At 40.4% G+C, this 22359-nt stretch overlaps 2 protein-coding genes across 17 annotated transcripts in view; both read right to left on the bottom strand.

Annotated features, from left to right (window-relative positions):
* Positions 1-3954: 3954 nt before the first annotated feature.
* fitm2 (fat storage inducing transmembrane protein 2) lies at positions 3955-6504 on the bottom strand. The gene is made up of 2 exons (XM_019865126.1): positions 6286-6504; positions 3955-5107 (listed from the first exon to the last, which is right to left on the bottom strand). Exons 1-2 carry the CDS (start codon positions 6456-6458, stop codon positions 4465-4467), a joined length of 816 nt encoding a protein of 271 aa, XP_019720685.1. The 5' UTR covers positions 6459-6504; the 3' UTR covers positions 3955-4464.
* A 1345-nt stretch (positions 6505-7849) lies between these two features.
* rap1gapa (RAP1 GTPase activating protein a) overlaps positions 7850-22359 on the bottom strand; it is an 89348-nt gene continuing 74838 nt past the window's right edge. For 5 of the 16 annotated variants that reach the window (XM_019865150.1, XM_019865151.1, XM_019865152.1 and 2 more), the window contains 7 exons: positions 19695-19829; positions 16298-16375; positions 15512-15621; positions 15322-15441; positions 13882-13993; positions 12515-12626; positions 10820-11476 (listed from right to left, as the gene is read on the bottom strand). In XM_019865150.1, coding sequence (XP_019720709.1) covers positions 11334-11476; positions 12515-12626; positions 13882-13993; positions 15322-15441; positions 15512-15621; positions 16298-16375; positions 19695-19829 — 810 coding nt within the window. In that variant the 3' untranslated portion in view covers positions 10820-11333. Of the gene's footprint in view, positions 9934-10004; positions 10052-10818; positions 11477-12514; positions 12627-13881; positions 13994-15321; positions 15442-15511; positions 15622-16297; positions 16376-19694; positions 19830-22359 lie in introns of those variants that run through there. The other 11 variants (XM_019865137.1, XM_019865141.1, XM_019865138.1 and 8 more) reach the window with 8 other exon arrangements.

The raw sequence follows: 22359 nt of genomic DNA, 5'->3' as shown, positions 1-22359 counted from the left end.
AAAGAGAAATACACTTTGTGTATTTCAAACAACCACGAAGCCTGACAGCGGTCCATTTAGCTTAATGGCAGCAATGCAAAAGGCCATCGGGGTAACAAACAGCATCTACTTGGTTGTGTTTATCCAACGCTTTCAGCACATCAACACGGGTAGACAAACGATATGACTAGTACTGCCGCTGACTGAGTTCCCTACAGGAGTTGTAATACTCTTCTTTGTTTGGGTCCGCAAGACTACTGTACCGCCCCCAGGTGGACAAGTTACAGACGTCGGAAGCGGCCACAAATACAGTACAGGATTCAGCATGATGCGCTATTTATTTTTTGGGATTCTATTTAATTTTGTTACTGAGGTGCAATCGATTACTTGATAACTAATTAGTTATCAAATTAATCACCAACTATTTTCAGAATCCTTTAGTCATTTAGAGACATTGTTCAAATCCTCAGAATTCCAGCCACTTCACAGTAAACATTCAGATTTCTGTCATCCTCCACAAAAGTAGACCGATTAGTTTTGTGTTGTATCAAAATGAGACATCTGCTTTTAGTTTGGAAAAACCAAGTCGCTAACTGACTCAGAATCAATTTATGCACATTTCTGCAATGCCAATTTTAAATAATTTCCTGTTTTGTGGATTTTTTTTTCTTTTTTGCATCTGATTCATCAATGAATCTAAATATGAATCAACAAACTAATTGATTATTAAAGCAACCATGAGTTGCAGCCCTGGTTACCAGCCTATGTTTCTATAATCATTAATTACTTTCTGATGGTATTTTGGTGGCTGGAACAGATTAACGGCATTTCCATTCGTTCCGGTGGCAAAAGATGATTTCAGGAATAGAAAATTCAATAAAATATTTTGCGTTATGAACATAGTTAAGCTGGTACATCAGAGCAGAGAAATAATGAAAATAATAATAAAATTTAATAATAAAAACCTGAACACTTTGCAAATTGGTTACTTTTGCGGAAGAGCATTTCATTGCTATGCCTGTTACTATACTGTACGTCACTGGCAAAGACGGGTGAACAAAGATACATCATTTGTAGAATAATAGTGGAAAGGAATCACATGACCTCTGTCACACATTCAGTTGAGACATTTGCATTGACAGACTGTTTGACTTTGGAGTGGAGGAACACGTGCGGCGTTTGCTCCCGCTCGAGGGGCAGCGAACTCAAAGCACAAAGGTGGCGAGAAAGTTTTGGCTTGTGAGAAAATGCACATTCGAGTGTGATTGAGTTTTGGAACACTCCATTCGGAATTCAAGCATGGGGGGGTGGGGTGGGACTCTATCACATCTGTTATTCCTTTACAGAAAAGTGGTGTAAAAAAAAAAATGACACGATCAAAAACATTCTGGGAAGATTTTGCTCACTGAACAAATATTTTGTTGTACTTCTGAGCATCACGTTTGTATTGACCATTGAACTTGGTACAGTATTGATTTCTTTTATGTTCCAATTTGGAATCGAATGTGCAGCATTCGCAAAGTGTTTGTGAGAATGGAAATAAAAGCAATGCTAAGGATATTGAGTCACTTTTTAAAAGGCACTGCGACGTTTCTTGTGCATATTTGCAAAACTCCCGCTGACAAAGCGCAAATGAAGAAAGTGGAAGTTGAACTTAATGTTTATTTTATTTCCCAGTTCATTGTGAGTCCGCCTCTTGACAAGGCCTGGAATCTCGCGCTTCACGCGCCCACACAGTCAAGAAATTCTACTTGTGATTGTGGGTGGCCGTTACATTTCACGATGATCTATTTTTATTTTCTACTTTTGATTTTTTTATATTGATATATATAAATATGCATTTATTTATGGTGCTTTTTATGATGTTTGTTCATAGGCCTTAATTTATTCCGTTGCCATCAATGACAAAATAAATACCCAAGCGACAACAGCAAAAAAAAAAAAACCCTCATTTGGTTGTTTTCATTTTGGTGGTCTTGGATGTGCTGTCATGAATTATTGCGACACAACTCCACAGATATGCACTAATGGAGAGATGTCTCCTCTAATTCAACTTCTTTTTAACTCATCTCATTGTTGATCTGTGTATCATTGCATTTGAGTAACATAATGGGGACTTTAGTCTGCTTCATATCAGTATCCAGTCATTAAACTAAGAGCTTCATGTAATAGTACAACAAATCATATGCAGTGCCAAATGTACTTTTTGGTTGTTTTCAAAGTTCAGTTCCAATACATTTAATATTTAAAGACTTTTGGGTGCAACCCACAAGCCACCATCTTTATCTCTAAAATGTGTTATTTTTAAATCAAGGCGAACGAAGAACATTCTAAACTGTAAAAGCGTGCAGCACAACCGCTGCCATTATAATTCAAAATTGTAAAACGTTGAATAATTTACATTCAGACATTCAATACACGTTATTGACGCATGCAAGTGTGTGACAGGAAATTATTTTCTCGTCAGTCTGATGACCACACAAACAAAAATTTTACTCGACTACCTGTTGCATATACACTTATTTACTGGGAAAAGAAAAAAAACTTGCTTGTTTACTGTTTTTTGGGGGTGGGGGGTCTCTTTCTGAGTCACCCTAAAATGGTGCCAAAGCCGAAAGCAGTGTGAACTGTGACCTGCCTGACAGCCATCTTATCACCCAGCTTGACATCAATGTCACCATGCAAAACAACTGACAGTTTATCAAACAGATGTAAAGGACATTTTCCACAGAGACCTCACAAAATTAGTATCTGATGCTCATCCAATCATTATCCAGCCCAGTTAATCAACATAAAAAGAAACGAAACTTTTTTTTTTTTGACAGTCAGAAGAGAGCGGTGCATTTGTTAATCAAATACGGTTTCATTTTTTACTAAATTCAATATTGATCTGTTAAAAGTAATGGCACCAAACTTTCCTTCATATTCAGGTAGAAACGAGGTATCTGCAAACCGAAACGAGTGCAACAGCCGAGAGACACACAACAAACCTATTTTGCCCCAAATGGCCAAAAATCCACCCACGGGTTGAATAGAACACTTGTGTGATTAAGCAGAGCTTGGGCATCATCTTAGGTAAATTGTTGCAAAGGAATGACATGAAAGTAAGTGATGTATCAGGAGCCTAGTTCAGCATTTCAGTTGCATTTTTTTTTCATCAAATCATTTTAAGTGACTTATTTGTAAAGATAATGTAACTTGAAATATTTGGCATCACAGTTGAGATGCAACAATTAATCAATTATTCAATTATCGGGATGGTGGGTGACTGGTTAGCACGTCCGCCTCACAGTGCAGAGGTCATGGGTTCAAAACTGGCCCTGGCCTTACTGTGTGGAGTTTTTATATTCTTCCCGTGCCTGCGTGGGTTTTTATTTCGGTATTGCACTTTGCTCCCACATTCCAAAAACATGCATGGCACGTTAATGGAACAATCGGTAATTTGCCCCTAGGTTTGATTGTGAGCGTGAATGTTAGTTTGTCTATGTGTGCCCTGCGATTGGCTGGCAACCAGTTCAGGGTGTACCCCGACAAGGGCACGAAGACAGATGGTATAGGATTGAGTGGGTCAGAAAATGGATGCATGGATGGATAATCAATTATCAAATTAATCAACCATTTGGAAAATCAATTAATCGTTTCGAGACCTCGCTCACCTTCGAATTGTCCAAATCCTCATCACCAGAGTAAATATTCGACAATCTCTGTAGTCCTCCACAGAAGCAGACTCTTTTGTGTTGAGTCACAAAGACCTTTGCAACAACAGATTTTCACTTTGAAAGACAAATGATCCATACATTTGCCGATTTTCTGACATGTTACAAATACAAACCTGGAAATAAAACAAAATCAGTTTGATTGACCATTTTCTGGATTGTCGTTTTGAAACAACAATGTTCTTTGGATGAGGGATGGAAATGTAAAAATGCTGCTTAAAATATGATTCAACAGTCCAATGGAAAAATCAGCAACAGATTAACCGATTATTAAAATAATCTTTAATTAGTGTCCAGACCTTGTTTTTAAGAACTTCTCTGCAATTAGACAGGGCTCTGTCACCATCTTGTGACACTGCGGTGTCATGGAACTATGTTCAAGTGACATGTCAGGAGTTTGGCACTTGGGGTGAATTTGTTTGAAATCATATAAGCAATTTAATTGCATGCTGACTAAAAAATATTTCAGTGTTTGGCGATCAGAGTTTGTGATACATTTACGGTTGAAACTATCAATATATGCAATTTGAAACATTTTTGGAGGGGTCAATTAGACATAGATTTCGTAATTTTCCCAAATGGGGGATTGCTGTAGTGTCATATTCACTTTGAATCAAGAGGTAATGCTGGTTCAACGGGAGTGTGTTAAATAAAAACAGAGAAGATACTCTTCACTGGTCAGGAAAGCAAACTGTCAATCCAACTTGTAAACCTCTGCCCTTACACGACAAGGGAATGTCTTGCTGTACGCAATGACCTCCAGGTAACGTCACTGGGAGTGCAGTGGATCAATAGATGAGCGCAGGCGCAGCTGCTTCTGTTCTCTCAGTTGGTGCTGTGGCGGGAGTCCCGGCGACAACGGTTTAAGATACCAAAGGCGATATGTCAAGTACCATGCCCCGAGCCCAGCTGCAGTGCCCACCACCTTGTGAGACACATCATGGAAGTAAACCGAGGTGCAGATGAACATCCACACCCAGAGGATGACTATGAGGTTAAGCGCCACGTACAGAAGGTTGAGGACCACCCTCGGAAGCGCAGACATACTCGCCGTCTTCAGAGAGGCCATGGACGCCGTTTCCTCCATGATGAGCAGGGCCGAGTAGGTCAGGATGAAGGAGTGCCCCGAGATGTCGAAGCCATGCCAGTAGAAGCCGGCGTGCTTGCATTCGGCTATGGATGCAAACCGGTCGGTCTTCACATCCATGGAGTCGGTCTGAAAACACGAGCCGGTCACACCCTCGATGTAGAAGAAGGTCGTGGTGCACGCATACCACACGGCTGTGGCCACCGCCACGGAGAGGAGCCGTTTGCCCAGGAAGACAGCGTTCCGGCTAAAGGCCGTGTTGGAGAGGAGGACGAAGGGAGTCAGCAGAAGCAGCGTCCAACCCCATGACACTTTGACGAAATACCTGCAAGACCAACAAAATGACGCTTGGACTCACCCAGCCATTCCTCTCCACTCAGGTGGGAAAGGGGAAGTCAACCCACACATTTTCTTGACAGTAATATATTCTATGCGCCTCCACACAGCATTCTGCTTAATATTGTGTTTGTGAAATATGAATTGTGCAGCAAAGGCCATCCGCTGTAGCCATTCGCCACTTTCTGTCATCTGAAAACAACATCACAGTTACTCAGGGCTCAGCTAACGACCAATCACGGGGTAACCGGTTTTCAGAATTGGTCATTACCTGAACCCTGAGCAACTCTGATGTTGTTTTCAGTCGACTGCGAGTGGCAAAAGGGTCAACCCCTGAGATGGACAAAAACAGGTGGATTTTACTGCTCAACTCAATGCAAATCTGAATGGCCTTATTCGACAACATATTTTGATGAAATAACATTTTGGAGTTGACAGCCCCTTTAATATGACCTTTAACCTATAATATGCAACCCTAAAAAATACTTAAAGTGGGAAAAAATAAAACCAAACTTGAGAAATAATGTGGCTGCATAACTCTATACACGCTCAACTCAACTGTATTTATAGAGCACTTTCAAACAGCCATCGCTGCATACAAAGTGCTGTACATGGAGCAATTCAACATATACAACAAACAGTAAAGCAAATCGGTAATAAAGACAGTAGAAAGCACCGAACAGCAAAACCAAGAACAAATCTAAGTCATGCTGAGTCAAATGCCAAAGAATACAAGTGAGTTTTGAGGCGGGTTTTGAAGATGGGCAGCGAGGAGGCTTGCCGAATGTTCAGTGAGAGGTCATTCCAGAGAGGGACCGGCAACGGAAAAGGCTCGATCCCCTCTGAGCCTCAGTTTAGTTCTTGGTACTTCCAATGCTGTCTGGTCCGCAGACCTGAGGCGCCGGGCAGGTGTGTAGGGGCGGATGAGCTCAGAGAGGTAAGGTGGCGCGAGGTCATTTAGAGATTTGAAAACAAATAAGAGGATCTTGAAAATATCAACACAGGACACTTTGATTCTCTCCTCTTTCATCTAGAACTGTTTCAAACAACAACGCGTATGAGGGAAACATGGTCAAGATTGCACGACTGCCCGTGTTTTGCTGAATGATTCTATTGCTCTGACCTCGGCAGGCTAACGACAAACTAGCCCGCTTTAGCTCTACTCACACGTTCAGGAAATTTCTTCTACTGCTGAAATAAGTCTGTGGCACGAACTGGAGCTCTTTGAGAATGGAGCCCACGACTGAAATGACCAAAAACATCCGCGGGAAATTGCGTCGGACGGCTGGGATCCTCCACAGAGTCACCAAGTTGCTCACGACGACGTCTACCGCCGCCATGTTGATTGACACCTTTGCCCGACATGGACTTCTTCTGCGCTTTGCTTGACGTGACAACGCTAACATGGCGCTTTATTGCCTCCTGCTGGTGACGAGTTGAATGGGACTCATTCACAAGTGCACTCGAACCCTGCATACTCGCGCTTCTTCACCCGTGTATCCGCAGATAGTTGTTTCCCCCAATTATGTTTATATTTTTAAATATATGTTTATATAAACATTTTAATGATTGTTGGGGGGGGTACAGACATTTCTCCCGTTTGAACTGAATGTTTATCAGCATTTGTGAATATTTTGGGGGGTTAAAAATTACTAATCATTTATTTGTAATCGTTTTGTTTTTCCAATGTATTTCAATAAATATCAGTTACATGCGGATCCTCACTAATCTTGGGCCGACCCGGTAACTATCTCTCACAATGAGCGGGGGTCCACCATAGCCCGTATGACACGAATATACCAAGAGACATCACACACAGTATACCCTAGACCAGGGTGGGGGGGGGGGGCAATTAATTTTGCAAAGAAACTACAGGTACAGTATATGAGAAACTGGAATGCTTGTCGATGGCCAAGCCATTATTTTTAGAAGAAGCATACTGTCTTATTTCATTAAATGCTTCTATGTGTATCCATATGGTATGGTATACAGCAGTGTTTTTCAAACTTTTTTGAGCCAAGGCTCACTTCTTTCATTGAAAAAAATCTCGCGGCACACCACTAGCTGAAAATGTGACCCCCCCCCCCCCGCTTATTTTAACAATTAACGTGTTATATTGTTACTATAACCGTTTTTAATATTGAAGAATGACGTTATAACAGCTAGAATTGGAATCAAATGAACACAAAGAAAACAGTATTTTATCATCTTTCATATTTATTGTTTCACCGTCGTCCTGCATTCATGCGTCACAAATTCGCTTGGCTCTCGTCGCAACACAAGACAATTGGCTAGCTGTTGCTGCTCCCTAGCTCGAAGGGAGGGTACTACATGATTACTTTCTGGGCGAAAGACCGCACAGGCATACAAATTGGATATTTTCCCGCGGCACACCTGACAATGTCTCTCGGCACACCAGTGTGCCGCGGCACACGGGTTGAAAAACACTGGTATACAGTATAGGAAGCTAATGTCTGGAAAGGAGGTGTGATGGTCTTTGAACTGGATTGAGATGACTCATGACTATGAAATCAAATTTGTAACATACCAAGTTTGAATGAATACTGCTGACAAAAAGTCATTTCATTTTCATCTGCTCATGGAACTGCATGTTGTCTTCTATGTGACACAGTTGTACCCGTTTAACCGAGTAAGCTGAACTTTTGTTCAGTATATGGAGACATTTTTGAGAGCCGATATGAAATTTGTCAATGATGATTTAAGAATACAGTCAATTTAGGATGGTGTTTATTTACAATAAAAACAACAACAAACATTTGCTTCATGAACTATACTTGCTTTGTGTTAAGGCAACTGAAATGACACAGAAAAAGTAAAGTTCTTCCCTTTTAAACAATCGACAGAAAATAATGTGGAATCATTGTAACCCCAAAGCTTTTAAAAATACAATTTCAGAGGTACAGCTCTGAACAATACATTGTTGAGTTGGTCAAGCCTTTTTTACAAATTTTACCCTCCCCCAAAAAATATTTACACAATCAAAAAAATATTTACATCATCAGTAGTTGAATTTCGCACATTTTCTGCTCAACTTCAAAGCAAATAAAAGTTCATTTTAAACATTTCTTGTACCAATAAGTTGACACCTGAAGAGTTTCACAGTTCAAAACATTCAAATTCACACTAAAGAAAAAGAAGAGCATCACTCCAAAATGAACCAATGCAATTCATAAATAAAACATTGAAAGAAAAACAAAGTAGAAGATTAAATAGAGTAGAAGATTAATTAGAAAGTGGTCAAGAAACACAAAGCATGAAAACATGTAAAAGGCGGATGCTTCCAAATGTTCACAACAAATATCGGCCGTACTGGAGTGACTCGGTGGAATCAGGTACTGCCTTCTCTCGTTGGCTGCAGGATCTTTGCATCCATGAAATGAGGACGGGCAGTCAATTAACAGTTGGAAAAGTACAAACACTGTCAGATGTGAAAAATGCAGTGGTGCCTTAAAATACAAGTTCAATTCCTTCCGTGACGATCGTATCGATAATCACCTCTCCCCATTGAAATGATTGGAAATACACAAACAACCCCGCCACCCCCTCTCTCTGCGAAATGTTTTTTTAGACACGTTTCTCAGAAAAATAGCACTCTATATTGTACTTCATAAAAACGTAAGGATATTAGCATAATGACAGAATATAAATAGGTAAACAGCTTGTGCATCATGACTTCATACAGGGCTTCCCAAGTCCGGTCCTCAGGAGCCCCTATCCAGCCTTTTTTTTTTTTTTTTTTTTTTTACATGTTTCTCTCCTCCAACACACCTGATTCAAATTATTTGCTAATTAGCAAGCTTGTGAAGGGAAACGTGTAATAGGGGCTGAATAGGGGCTCCCAAGGACTGGACTTGGGCACCCGTGATTTCATGTTAATGCTTCGATTCAATGCAGTATTCTTCAGCTCCCTGTGGTGTGCCCACTTTGGCCACCAACGGGCAGTATAATACAGTCATACAGACAAACGAAGAAGAGTCACCACTACCCTCTGCCACCATCCAGCGCTCGTATGCCAAGTTTGCACTTGCAAGCCAAAGCAAAAAAAAAAAACAAAAAACAAAATTGCATAATGACGGCTTGTATCTCGAAATAAATGGGGTCACTCCTGTCTCAAGGCACCACTGCATCTTTTTGGCTACGGCGCTGGAAAAACAATTTTGTTATTTGTGTGATGTGATTGTGGACATCATGTCCGGATTTTATTAACTGTATTGTATACTTTTAATGATAATGTACATTTTTTTCTGTTGTGCATTTTGTACACTTAGTTATTCGAGGATGTGCAGTAACATCAAGCAAAGAGACCTTCAATAAGAACTAGTCTTGCAACGATCTTGAGTGCATTCACATGTATTAAAATCTTGATTAATGTACACTGTCCCTTTTCAAAATTAAATAATTTGAATTTGAATTAAACCAACTACAAATCTGTAAGTTCCTTTTCGCAAAGAGTTCCATGGCCACGTCTTTACCCTGTGGAGTCGGAACACTCAAGAAGACATACTCAAACGTGTCACGCATGAAAACATTTCAGGTTGCGGGAACCGTGAGTGTGCATTTGCAGCTCAGTGAAAAAGAATAGAGTGCCAGGAAATCACACTGTGAAGAAGTCTGGCCCTCCTGCCACGCCACCTGCCGTATGTGTTGATGCGCCACGCTGCGGCCATCACCGAGCAGCCGTGACACGGGGTTCCGTGCCCGCAGCCTGCTGCTGCTCCTATTCCCCGTTCGGCACAATGGTCATGGCAAACGCCTGTACTTGGCTCATCTCCCGGAGGGACCGTGATGGGAATGCTTCGGAAGAGAAGGACAAGAATGTCAATCAAAAGTTACATACAAATTAAAGAACGGCCAGGCGATCCAACCTGAAGATGGGAATCCACGACGCTAGTAGTGGGCTGAGCTAACAGTTCTGCACAAAAAGCATTCAAAGCACGACCAAATGAGAGCAGCATTTGACAGAGACTGGTGGATTAAGATATGAGTGACTTGTCACTGATTATTCATTTATTTTGGTTTAGCTTGTGAGCGCAAACCTGAGATACAAGCGCGGCACGATGGCAGTGAACTCTACTCCACTAAACATAAAACGAAGACAATTACATGTTGAGTATTTAAAACAACAATACAACTTTGCCTTAAAGTCTTCTAGTTCAATGCGAACACACAATTGAAAATGTCATTAACGAGCTACCAATTATCATCGGCAGTCAACACGCAATAACCCAAATGTTTTCTTTTCGCGTGTAAGTTATCAAGGCGCTTAACAGCGAACTGCCAGGCTTCATGTTCTGTCTCCCTCTGTGGGTCATTGTTCCTCCAGACGGGTCAGAAAGTAAATTCCTTGTGTGTTTTACATACTTGACCAATGAATCTGATTCTGATTCTGAAGAAAAAGATTTTGAACACAAATGGCAGAGCAACACATGTATACAAACAATATGATGATCTCTCCCTTGCAACAGCTTAATGGGTGACAATAGTTGTCAAACTATTCTTCTTCGTTTGTGTTTGCATGACTTCGTTATGCTGCCCCTGGTAGCTAAGTTGGGTACACCAAAAGAAGCAGCACAACAAATGAAATTAAGCATTAAATCATGATGCTTGACGTATTGCATTCATTTACATTCTATTTTTTTGATGCAACTATTTTTTTTTATGTCGTACAATATTATGGGGTGCTATTTTCCAAATTAAAAAAACACACTCCAAATATTTTCTTGAACAGATTAATTGCATTTCCATTCATTTAATTGGGCAAAGCGGTGTTGTGATAAGATTGTTTTGAGTTGCAAATGTGGTCGTGAAACAAATAAAACCCGGATCTCGAGGCATCATTGTATGCTGTAAAACACTTTCATCGTGACTTTTGCACTTCCGGGGGCCAAAAGCTTGAGAATTCAGATCAATTGTTTCAAAACAAAACACTGCATATAATTTACATTTCAATAGGTAAGTTGTTTAAAAAAATAGACATGGTGGAAAATCTGATATGGTTAAGGGACTGGTTAATTATATGACTTTTCTGTTGCTCGCTCACAGGCTTTGATGAATTAATTTACTTTTTTTTTTTTTTTGAAGGAAATTGGAAAAAAAAAAAACAAGCCCCTCTGCAGCAATATTTGCCAGCCTAACCCCAAACACACCAAATTTTTGTCATAAATTTCACCTCGAAGCACACTGGCCGCCATTGTTCATGATTCTTTGATTCGCTGTCGAGAAGCAAAGCCAAGAAGAAAAAAACTGGGTGGACTCACCGATGATGACTGATGATCGTGAGGTCGCTCGAGTTTGATGCGAATGTCTGTTCCTTTCCCTCGCTCACTTTTAGCAGGACCTGAACGATTGGCCAACACACATAACGCATCATTTATCGTTCAGCATTAGCCAATATCGTTTTGAAATTCATCCATTATTGTCACGGGGGTCGTGGAGCCTATCCCAGCCGTCTTCGGGCAGTAGGCGGCGTATACCTTGAATTGATTGCCAGCCAATTACAGGGCACACAGAGACAAACAACTATCTGCGCTAACACTCACGCCCAGGGACAATTTAGACTAGTGTTCCATTAACCTGCCACGCATATTTTTGGAATGTGGGAGGAAACTGGTGTACCTGGAGAAAACCCACGCAGGCACGGGGAGAACATGCAAACTCCACACAGGGAGGCCTGGAATCAAACCCTAGAACCCTGCACTGTGAGGTGCTAACCAGTCGACCACTGTGCCGCTTTGAGATTCAACTAAAAAAATTTTTTTAAAGTATCTTGATATATTTTAATGCCCATTTTTTGTCTACAATTTTATTTTGAATTTCAAATTTTTATGTCGTTCAACATAAAAAAGAGCTAATTCATAAATTCATAAAGAGATAATTCAACTTGAGAACAATATTTTAAAAATGTGAGATATTTTGTAACTATTATTTTACAGTTTTAAAATAAAAAGGGAGATTACTTTTTTCAACATTTTTATTTTTAAATGAAAAACTATGATATCTTTTAACATGACTAAAATAATATCTTTTTTAATTCAAAATCTATTTGAAACATTTTAGTAGTGCAATAGATTTTTACATTTTGGTTTTTAAAAGTGATTAATTCACAATTAGAATATAAACGGTGGACATCCCTGGCATAGTGTATTTTTACAATTGCTGCATTTTTGGGGGGACCCCCCCCCCAGCAACCTTTAAAACAGATGTATCCTGCGAGCAGTATCATAGCCTTTCCACATACAACAAGCACAAGACTGAAAAGGGAACAGTGAGTCATAATGCTGAGAGAATGCAAGGCAAACGCGACTTACAGGACATCCTCCTCTTGAAAATGCCAATTACAGGCCTGCCATTTGATGTGCACGCCACGTCGGCTCACCTGGCGAGCTGCCGCGGCTGTTGGTGCTGGCGCTGCTCAGGCTGTCGTCCAGCCACGTGCTGTACGTCAGAGAATCCCGCTTGTGCGGTGTCCCGGCGGACGACAAACTCTCCTGACAGACCGCAGGCCACAAAGCAAATGAACATTTGACTGTCAGATGAAATGCACACCTGAGGAATGCTCGGGAATTTTTGAGAAACTGAGAACTGTATTTGTTTTTTTACTTTGATTGGGTTGTGTTGGCAAATGATATCATATCATATTAATATTTCCCTCAGCATTCATGTTCTTGTTCTTCAGTGAAAGAATTGATTGTTCAAGTACAGTGGTGCCTTGACATACGAGTGACCAGACACCTGAGTTTTTCAAATTGTGAGCTTTCATTCTTTATGGCGACCGTGAAATCAACTTAACACACACACGCACGCAGACACACACGCACGCAGACACACACACACACACACACACACACACACACACACACACACACACGACAAGCAGATATTAAAACTTCTTCAAGCTTTTGAATGCCAAAAAAAGTAGACATTTACTGTCGAACTAAACACAAGACAGAGTGAATTACACCTTGTGTAATTAAAACCACGTAGTTCAGAAAGGCTGCTTTGCGTAATTCTAACCAACAATTCAAAATGCCATAGATGGGCTAATGAATAGCATCTGTGTCAAGCTGTTAAAATCTTTGAGGCAACAATTATTTCAAGACAAATGGTGCAGCAGCTCATGTAGACAGACAGTATAACAATAATCGCAGGTGTCTTTTCTTTATTGCCACGAAAACCAATACTACTGAAGCTTGTGCAAATGTTTACTCATACTGTATGTCTGTATTATACTGCCCCCTGGTGGACAAGACGCACAAACCAGAAGGAGCCATGACCTAATTAATAACCATACAAAATCGATTAAATTCTTTTGATTCTTTTTAATTACATTCTTACTTCTTGAATACAGTATATCAAGCACTATATTACAGAGTGCTATTTTGCTAATTAAAAATCACATTAAAAAAATGTTTGTTTTAGGGTAAACTGGAACGGCTTAATGGCATTTTCATTCATTTGAATGAGTAAAGATGAGTTTAGTGTTTTGACTTAAGAGTGTGGTCATGGAAGGATTTCAACTTGTATTTGAAGGCAAACAAAACTTGAAGCAGTACATCTGTTGAAATGGCATGCTTTTGAATTGCAAATTATTTTTCACAAATGTCTGATTATGTCAACACCAAATATTTATTTTTTGAATATGCTACCTTTCTAGAATGCCGCAGCTTAACTTCCCGTGAAAATTTATTGGCAACTTACTGGAAATCCTCCCTCCCTTTGCAGCATTAGGCACACGGAACTCACCATGCCCGTGTCGTAATCCTCTACTGCCTCGTTCTCCTCGACCACGCTGGCGAAGCTGCTGGCATTGGACGAGGAGCGCGAAAGGTCGTTGGCCTCGGGGATGGATGGGGCCCTGTCGCACATTAAAAAAATAAACCTAAATGCCGCGTTCAACCACAAAACTGCCACATCATCATTTATCTCCATTTTCAGTTGGAAATCCAAAATTAAAAAAATGCAAATGATGAAAACAGGAATGATTATTTTGTTTTTCAATCAAAAACATTTTTAAAAATGACTGTTTTATGATCCAATTTTTGACTTTATTAAAAAAAAAACATTTTAAAAAAATGGGCCATTAGATGACATTTCATTTTAATAATTAAATCCAACAAATGATCTATCAGCCATATTAACGTAATTTCTTCTATGATCCACATTTTTTTGATAACATAAAGCATAAAATCAAGAGGGAGATTGTCTTAGATTGCAAATTTACAGAATACAAAACATCATTTTGGCTGCTCACGAAGAATGATGACAGCCTCGCAAGTGGATTTGGCCGAAACATAAACAGCAGTCGACGGCATTAAGTATTTTCCAAAGCAAATCTTTTTCGCCACATGGCCATTTCAAAACACTCTTGTCACTCAGTAAAACTGGGCGCATATCCAGGATTTTCTGCTGTTCTTTGGTTTTGTGAGATCACATCTGACCACACGAAAGGGCTTCGTGTCTCACACCAGGAAAAAGAGAACGCTCCGACAAAAGCTAACTCTAACCTCCAAAAATATGCGGAGGATAATACTTCAATTTTTGAGTGTGGATACCAGCAAATCAGAGGCAACACATGTCTACAGAGAAAAAAACTGTTTTCAATGGGGATTTTGACGGGGAGGAAAGACACATGGATGTGTCTTTTTATCATGAAATTACGGCATATCGATGCAGAGGCTAACGTACAAAAAAGGCAAATACAGGCAAATGTATGGTGCCCACAAACGTCTCAGAAAAACTGAGCTAGTTTACTTTAAGTTAAAGCATTTATTATTGTTTTAATTCAAATGCTTGAAAACACATCAACTGCTTCATCTGATCTGATTTCCTGTCCTTCTCAGGACAACGCACATTCTGACTGTGCATGTGCACACTTGACTCAGGAAGACGGTACTAAAGCAGTGGTGAGGAAAATGAAGCAACGCAACCAAAACTAGTGAAGGTTTTAACTTTTTTTTCCCCCATGCTAACAGCACTGCAGCTATTACACAACGGCAAGTAAACACAAATTTACTGACAGGCTATTTTTCAGTAAGATAGCGTCTCTGTAGCTTGTAACACATTGACTGTGGAAACATTTCTGCCATCTGACCTTTCGACTAGAAATCCTTCATTCATTCATTGCTGTGCATAAGGACCACTGAAAACGGAAACAAAAACAATGATACTTGGCTCAAGTCACACCTGTTCTTGGCAATGGTGAGCGCCTCAGGTGAGCTCTGATTGGACGAGTTGTCTGATTTCTGGTCCTGAGAGACGTGGCCGCTGTCGGGGGTCTTTTGGGTGTTCGGGGAGTTCTCTCTACTGCTCCATCAGACACAAAGAACGTTAACACTTTGTGATTCTGCTTGAGTCAGTATTATTCAAATTGCACCTTTTCTCCTGCACTTCCTGAATGTTTTCAATCCCGATGGCACTACTCCGCCTGGAGCTGAAGGGACCAGACTTTTTCCTTGTGGGGCTTTTCCCCGGGATGATCAGAGACTGCCAAGGAAAGGGAGGAACAGAACTCATTGTTAGACTCATAAAACTTATTCTGTGTATTCCACCAGCTGGCACGCACACTAGTAGGACCAGCCCAGTGTCCAAGGAATTGAAAGGAAAAGATGATAAAGACGATTTCATTCTTTACATTCTATTCAATTATGCAATTACTGTTGGTGTTTATAATCTACACTATTAAAATGCTATATGTCCTGTTAAAAAGTCAATTTTTAAATAGTTTTTGTGAGACTAGAACGGCTTAATGGCATTTCCATGCATTTCAATAGGGAAAGGTGATTTGAGATACAAGTTATGAGCGTGGTCACATAACAAATTGAACTGGTATATCAAGGCCCCACTGTATTAGCATTTGGAATTTGGGAGTTAAGTTGTTAGTAGCATATACCTGCAGAAGGAAACAAAAATGTTCCTTTAACATAACGCATACTTGTAGCTATAAATAGAAAAATCCTAGAAACTCATCATTTTGCAGAGGTCTCTAAATTTGGTATTTATCCTTACACTTGCACAATGGCTCTTTCAAGGTAATAAAAAAAAAAATGTTGGCATGAAGTTGAACATGAGAAGGACTTGGCCATGGTGCAGTGGTGACGAGCAGACAGATAACAAACAGAGTAAGAGTTGCTTGAAAAATAAGTGAGAATTAAAAATGAACCTCTTCTACTGATCCTATTCCTATGGCACTGCCTCGACGTCCATATTTACTGGGACTTTTGCCTGGGACAAGCAATGACTGAGCCAGGCAGGAAGAGAGAGATGGAGAGGGGCAGAGAGAGGGAGGGGGGAGAGAAGATGGTGACAGTCGACAAGGAGGGTCAAAATAAGAAAACACATGAGATTCCATGCAAGTTGTGTGGTTCAAACAAAATACAAAGTGTGCATCAGTTCGGTTCTGCGTGGTGTGAGACAAGCGTCTGGATGAGAGAAAGAAAAGGTGAGCCGGATAAGCGAGCCTGTGAGCAGAAGAAGATGCAAAAACAAAATAGTGCAGCAGAGTACAAAAAATACAAACTATACATTCGGGTTCACACCAAAGCAGCATTTTAAGTCATTTGAGTACCGGACCACTGTTATTGCTAGTTTAGCAACCGAAAAGTGATACACAGTGATGCATCAGAATGCATTTTGAAAAGACGCTATCACCTTCGTAAAATAATGGCCTCAGCCATATATATGATGATGCAGGCCACCTCCACTAAAATCTAAGTCAGTAGCTAAACCGAACATTCAATTCTACTCATGAAATGATTATTAATATAATTTGGATTAAAAAAAGACTTCGGCTTTTATTCTAGGACAGTGACAATATTGAATTTGTGATAGGGAGAAAAATATAATGGCAATACTGTGTAAACAAGTGAGACCCTTATGCTAAACTGGGATGTCATGATGGGTCTTTTTATTATATGCTGTTGAGTGTGGCAAAATCTGGGAGACACAACTCATAATGAATGGATTAATCAGTCAGGCATCATGTTCTCCAATCTCCATTTTTTTTTCTTGCCCAAACCATTAAAGATCCTGTAAAGTGAAAATAAATGTCTTGGAAAAAAATTAACACCATATGGATAAGTGTTCACTTCGAAGTTTGGCTTCCACATTTGACAAAACAAAGCAGTTGTTTACAGTTCAGGTCAGTGGTGGAGTCCTTCTCGTGTCCTGTAGACTTCAGTTAATATCAATATTGGGGGAAAAAAAAACATCAAATGTATCACATTATTATGTGATAAATACAGTAACCATTCAATCTACCCAAGAGCAATGACTACTACTATTATAACTCAAGCCGCAGGGGCAGGGGATTCCATTTTTTTTTTCCGGGGGAAACTACATTGCCACAACACCAGCACCAAACCAAAAAGGTTGGATAATGGTGAGTGCATTGAGTTTATGTCAACCAAGATAGCATTTAGCATTAGCTAAAGTAACAACATAACTACTTTTCACCAGATGGACCTACGATTACATTTATTAAGAATACTTCCTGGTTTTCAATGAAATAGTAGTGTCCAGGTTTTCAATTTTAAAAATCTGCTCATCCCACCCACCAAGTTGTTGTGGGGCTTTTCAATTCTACGACGACAGGCTTTAGAAATTAGCTATCTCATGAGCTAACAGGCTTCTGGAACGGCAGGCTCATCCGTGGCATCATCATTTTGATGTTGTCTCTTTGTTTAGGTTCACATAACAGAGACATTTCGAGCAGAAGTCTATTAAACACGCCAGCACGTATTATACAGTCTGTGGCTCACCCAACATGGCATGAACGAATACGTACTGATCGTTAGTTGCAGTATATAACCACAATGCATTGTCTTCCAACATATTACAGTAACCTGAATAAGACAAACCACATAACATTTGAGAATTCAAAAAACAACATCGAGCTGTTCTGTAAATTGTGGCATCCAAAGAATTTTGGAATACAGGCATAGCTAGCTAACTGTACGCTGTAGTTGTAGTAAAAATTAATAATAACTTCAGTATGTAAGTCATAGCTGTGCCGGATAACCACTTCTGCGAACAAAGGAGTCCGTGCATGCCAAAGTGCCTCACTGGATGCTGTTTTACCCATGGCCCCCACAAAAATGAGGAAAACTGAAATGTCAAAAAACAGTTTGAAGCTATAGCTCCACAATTGATCTCTACACTAGGTGGTTCTCCCATCTTTGCATGTGCTTTCAACAATTACTCGACAACATGAATATTTAAATACAAATCTGATTTGACTTTACAGCGTCTTAAACATTTACCTTAAAAAAAAAACACCTATGTGCCAGTGATAATGCTCATCCACTAGATAACAAAAGGTACAATTACGCATGAGTTGCCCTTTATATTAGAGAATAGCTTTGTGTTCAACTAAACAGAACCACATTTCACACTATACCGTACTGGTTAGTAAAATGGACAAGGTCATCTGTATATGTAGTTTTTTTGACATTTTTGTTTGGTGGCATTCTTTGAGAATATGTGCAATATGCGACCTGTGTCAATATAGGTTGAGAAATGCTGTCACAATGTGACACACACAAACACACACACACACCCATATGCAAGACTCCCCGCCCCCCCCTCCGCGTCCAAATCCCCCTCATAGACACCCACATTGAGGCTGTACAATAACCCTCCCTCCATTGCGGATTTTTCAAACTCAGTTCAGTTTTTGCTGAAGATTACTGAATACTAAAACCTCTTCAATCCTGATTTTTACACCTACAGAAAGCAATGGCTGTAGGGTCACTTTATTATGTACATATTTTGCCACGATAATTGAAGTACATTGCGAGGTGATAATTTCAGTTTGCTTGTTTGGAAAAACGACATTTATTTTCTGTAAACACAGAAAGATTGGTACACTATAACTGCTTGTTCAATATGTTGGTCTTGTCTATTACTCTTGCTCTCCTGCAATACATTCTACGTGTTGAAATATGTTTGTATTGTTTTAAACGGTGTAAAGATTTTAAAAAAACCCCGAAAGTTCCATAAATGCTATAAAAATAGGCATTGTGTATTTTTGATAGGGTATTTTGATGTCGCGGACTTCACTTATCATGTCCGGAATGTAATCCCAACGATGGAGGGCGATTTACGCTGTACATAAGAATGTAAGTGACAACTTTTTTTTTATTCTCTACCCCCCCCCAACCCCCCACCCCCAATTTTGCTGCTGTAGACTGCAAATTTCCCCAATGTGGGACAAATAAAGGTTATCTTATCTTAACTTATTCAGAGGGTAAAAGAACTCTCAGGTGCACCTCGAAGGAGATGCACAACATCACCTCTTGCTGCTGCAAGTCTGCCGCCGCTGTGAGTAGAGTGGCACGTGCTTGTGCTGGCAGACAAACGTGCGAGCCTTGTCAAAGTGAGAGACGAGCCCCACGAGGCACACAGCTTCAGTCAAGCGAGTGTGCAGTGCTTCAATGTGAGACGTTAGTGCAGCAGGCAAGTGAGAGGAAGGGAAGGCACGAGCTCTAGTAGTTCTATGGGAGAAAAGAGGGCCCGAGGTGCAGCTCCTCAAAGACCAGGAGGAGCAGGGCTGTACTTACTATCCCTGGGAATTTGGGGCTCTCTGCGGGTGTGCTGTGGTTAAAGCTTCCGCTGAGGCTAGCGGGCATCGCGTGCGGCTTCTTGAAAGTAAGACCCATGGCATCCATAGACTGGCTCCTGCTGCGTATCACCCGCTACGGAGAGAGACGAGGAGGAGGACATGCATTGAGATGGCGAGGACCCCTCAGCATGGCTGCTAGATGACGGGAACCACCTCCAGGCTGACCCTCAACACTTACAATACAGGCAGAAAGCCTGATGTAGGGCTGCACGATTATGGCCAAAATAATAATCACCATTATTTTGATCAAGATTGTAATCACAATTAATCATGATGTTGGGGAGAAAAAAAAATCGATGGTTATTGCACTACTTTTCAATAAACCGTATGTAAACAGTTTTTAGTACAACATGTAACTTGAAAAAAAGAATATAGCATTGGACACTGACAAGTAAAAGTCCCCGTATAAGAGATACGCATTATAATTGCCTGGATTTATTATTTTTTTTTGCTGAAAAAGTAACCCCATTCACTGTAGTTGTACTCAGGCCAAACCTTTGTCTAGTTAAAAAAAGCATTGTTTTTGCATCATCTTGTGGCATCTTGGTGCCAAGGAGCTATGTTGAAGTTTGAGGAGGAGCATCATGACTTGCCCATGACATGCTTATAGAACGGTAGTGCTTTGTCATCATCTTGTGAAATTTACAGGGAACATAAAACAAATCTCCTGGGAATTTTTGCTATTTGTGATCCAAAAATGCAAACGAGTGTTTTACATGGAAAAATGGGGCGGTTGACTCCCACCAAAAATTAACACATTTTTAAAAAGGGCTGACCCTCAACACTTACAATACAGGCAGAAAGCCTGATGTAGGGCTGCACGATTATGGCCAAAATAATAATCACCATTATTTTGATCAAGATTGTAATCACAATTAATCATGATGTTGGGGAGAAAAAAAAATCGATGGTTATTGCACTACTTTTCAATAAACCGTATGTAAACAGTTTTTAGTACAACATGTAACTTGAAAAAAAGAATATAGCATTGGACACTGACAAGTAAAAGTCCCCGTATAAGAGATACGCATTATAATTGCCTGGATTTATTATTTTTTTTTGCTGAAAAAGTAACCCCATTCACTGTAGTTGTACTCAGGCCAAACCTTTGTCTAGTTAAAAAAAGCATTGTTTTTGCATCATCTTGTGGCATCTTGGTGCCAAGGAGCTATGTTGAAGTTTGAGGAGGAGCATCATGACTTGCCCATGACATGCTTATAGAACGGTAGTGCTTTGTCATCATCTTGTGAAATTTACAGGGAACATAAAACAAATCTCCTGGGAATTTTTGCTATTTGTGATCCAAAAATGCAAACGAGTGTTTTACATGGAAAAATGGGGCGGTTGACTCCCACCAAAAATTAACACATTTTTAAAAAGTTTTAACATCTATATTCAATAAATAGGGCAATTGAAAAAACATTACCCAAGAATTACCCAAAAATTGACAAACAGCTGTTGATCCCTTTGGAGGCCTTTGCTCCTCGCCATAATCCTCCCCGTCTCCAATTTTTGCTGTACTTTCTTCTCTGGTTTACATGACTCGCTCTCATCAACCCACAGCGTGACTTTAGGCTCCTACTGCTGGGTGCTCCCCCTTGTTATTTAGGCAGCTTCATGAAGCTAAAACCATGCATTGTTTGCCCCCTGGTGGTTGGCTGACTGCTGTTTGAAGAAATTGTTGATTAAATATGCAGAGCCCACATTTGAAATCTAAATATGGCTGCCGTTCGGGTTCATTCAACCATAGCAGCAAAAATCATGATCCCAATTACAATTCGATTAATTGTGCAGCCCTAGCCTGGTGTTGATTTCACCCTGACAGACAAGGAAGCCACCGTTGCGTTTTAGAGCCCTCAGGTGGCCCTCATGTGGCTCACATGATGTTTAGTGAGCTCGCAAAGGAAGCAAGGGGAAGTGGCGCTTGGCGGGAAAACGCCAAGTGTGTAGATATGCAGGCAGAGCACAAAGTGGAGAAGCAGCTACATCTGGAGGTGAAAAGCACGTAGAAAGCAAGGAAGATGGGAGGAAGAAGACAGGAAGGCGAGTGGCGTGATGCAGTGGGACAGAACACCTTCCTGCGAAAGTCCACACAGTCATTCAAGAACAGCTTCACAGCCAGAGAGGAAACAGACGGAAGAAAAATCACACTTTCAGCAGTCTCCAAACGCTGGCCGGACACTCTTCTCGGTGAGTTGCTGAATAGAAACAAGCGCAGGCTGGGATCTCACTGTTTACATTCAGGCTGATGCAGAGTTGTAGTTTCCATCTTTTTTTTTGGTTTGTTTGTTTCTATGCCAGTTCTTCAAAATACAGTGGTGCCTTGAGATACAAGTGAGCCGACTTGCGAGTTTCTTAACTTATGAGGAAAGATGTTGTGTACAGTAAATATTCCCATCCCCGGAATTCTATGAAAAGGAATATCCTTCACCCGGAACAAAAGCCTGTGCATTAACATTTTGACTACGATATTAAATGTTACCGGAACTTACGTAAGCGGAAATTCCACTACCCGTAACCCGGATTGAGACGTCATGCCGCGGGAGCTTAAATACACGCAACGCCCACCCGATGCTACGGAACGACGACACCGAGACACATTT

The sequence above is a fragment of the Hippocampus comes genome, unplaced genomic scaffold (assembly GCF_001891065.2).
Source record: "Hippocampus comes isolate QL1 unplaced genomic scaffold, H_comes_QL1_v1.1 scaffold124, whole genome shotgun sequence".
In the NCBI taxonomy this organism is placed as follows: Eukaryota; Metazoa; Chordata; class Actinopteri; order Syngnathiformes; family Syngnathidae; genus Hippocampus; species Hippocampus comes.
Note: the sequence above shows the minus strand (reverse complement) of the source record. Positions and strands in the feature narration are given on the sequence as shown.

Excerpts from the sequence above, each read along its gene's own strand:
- fitm2 (XM_019865126.1), bottom strand. The coding sequence starts at position 6,458 with ATGGCGGCGGTAGACGTCGTCGTGAGCAACTTGGTGACTCTGTGGAGG. Across the intron at positions 5,108-6,285 it reads AGAAGAAATTTCCTGAACGT|GTATTTCGTCAAAGTGTCAT; the intron begins GTGAGTAGAGCT and ends TTGGTCTTGCAG.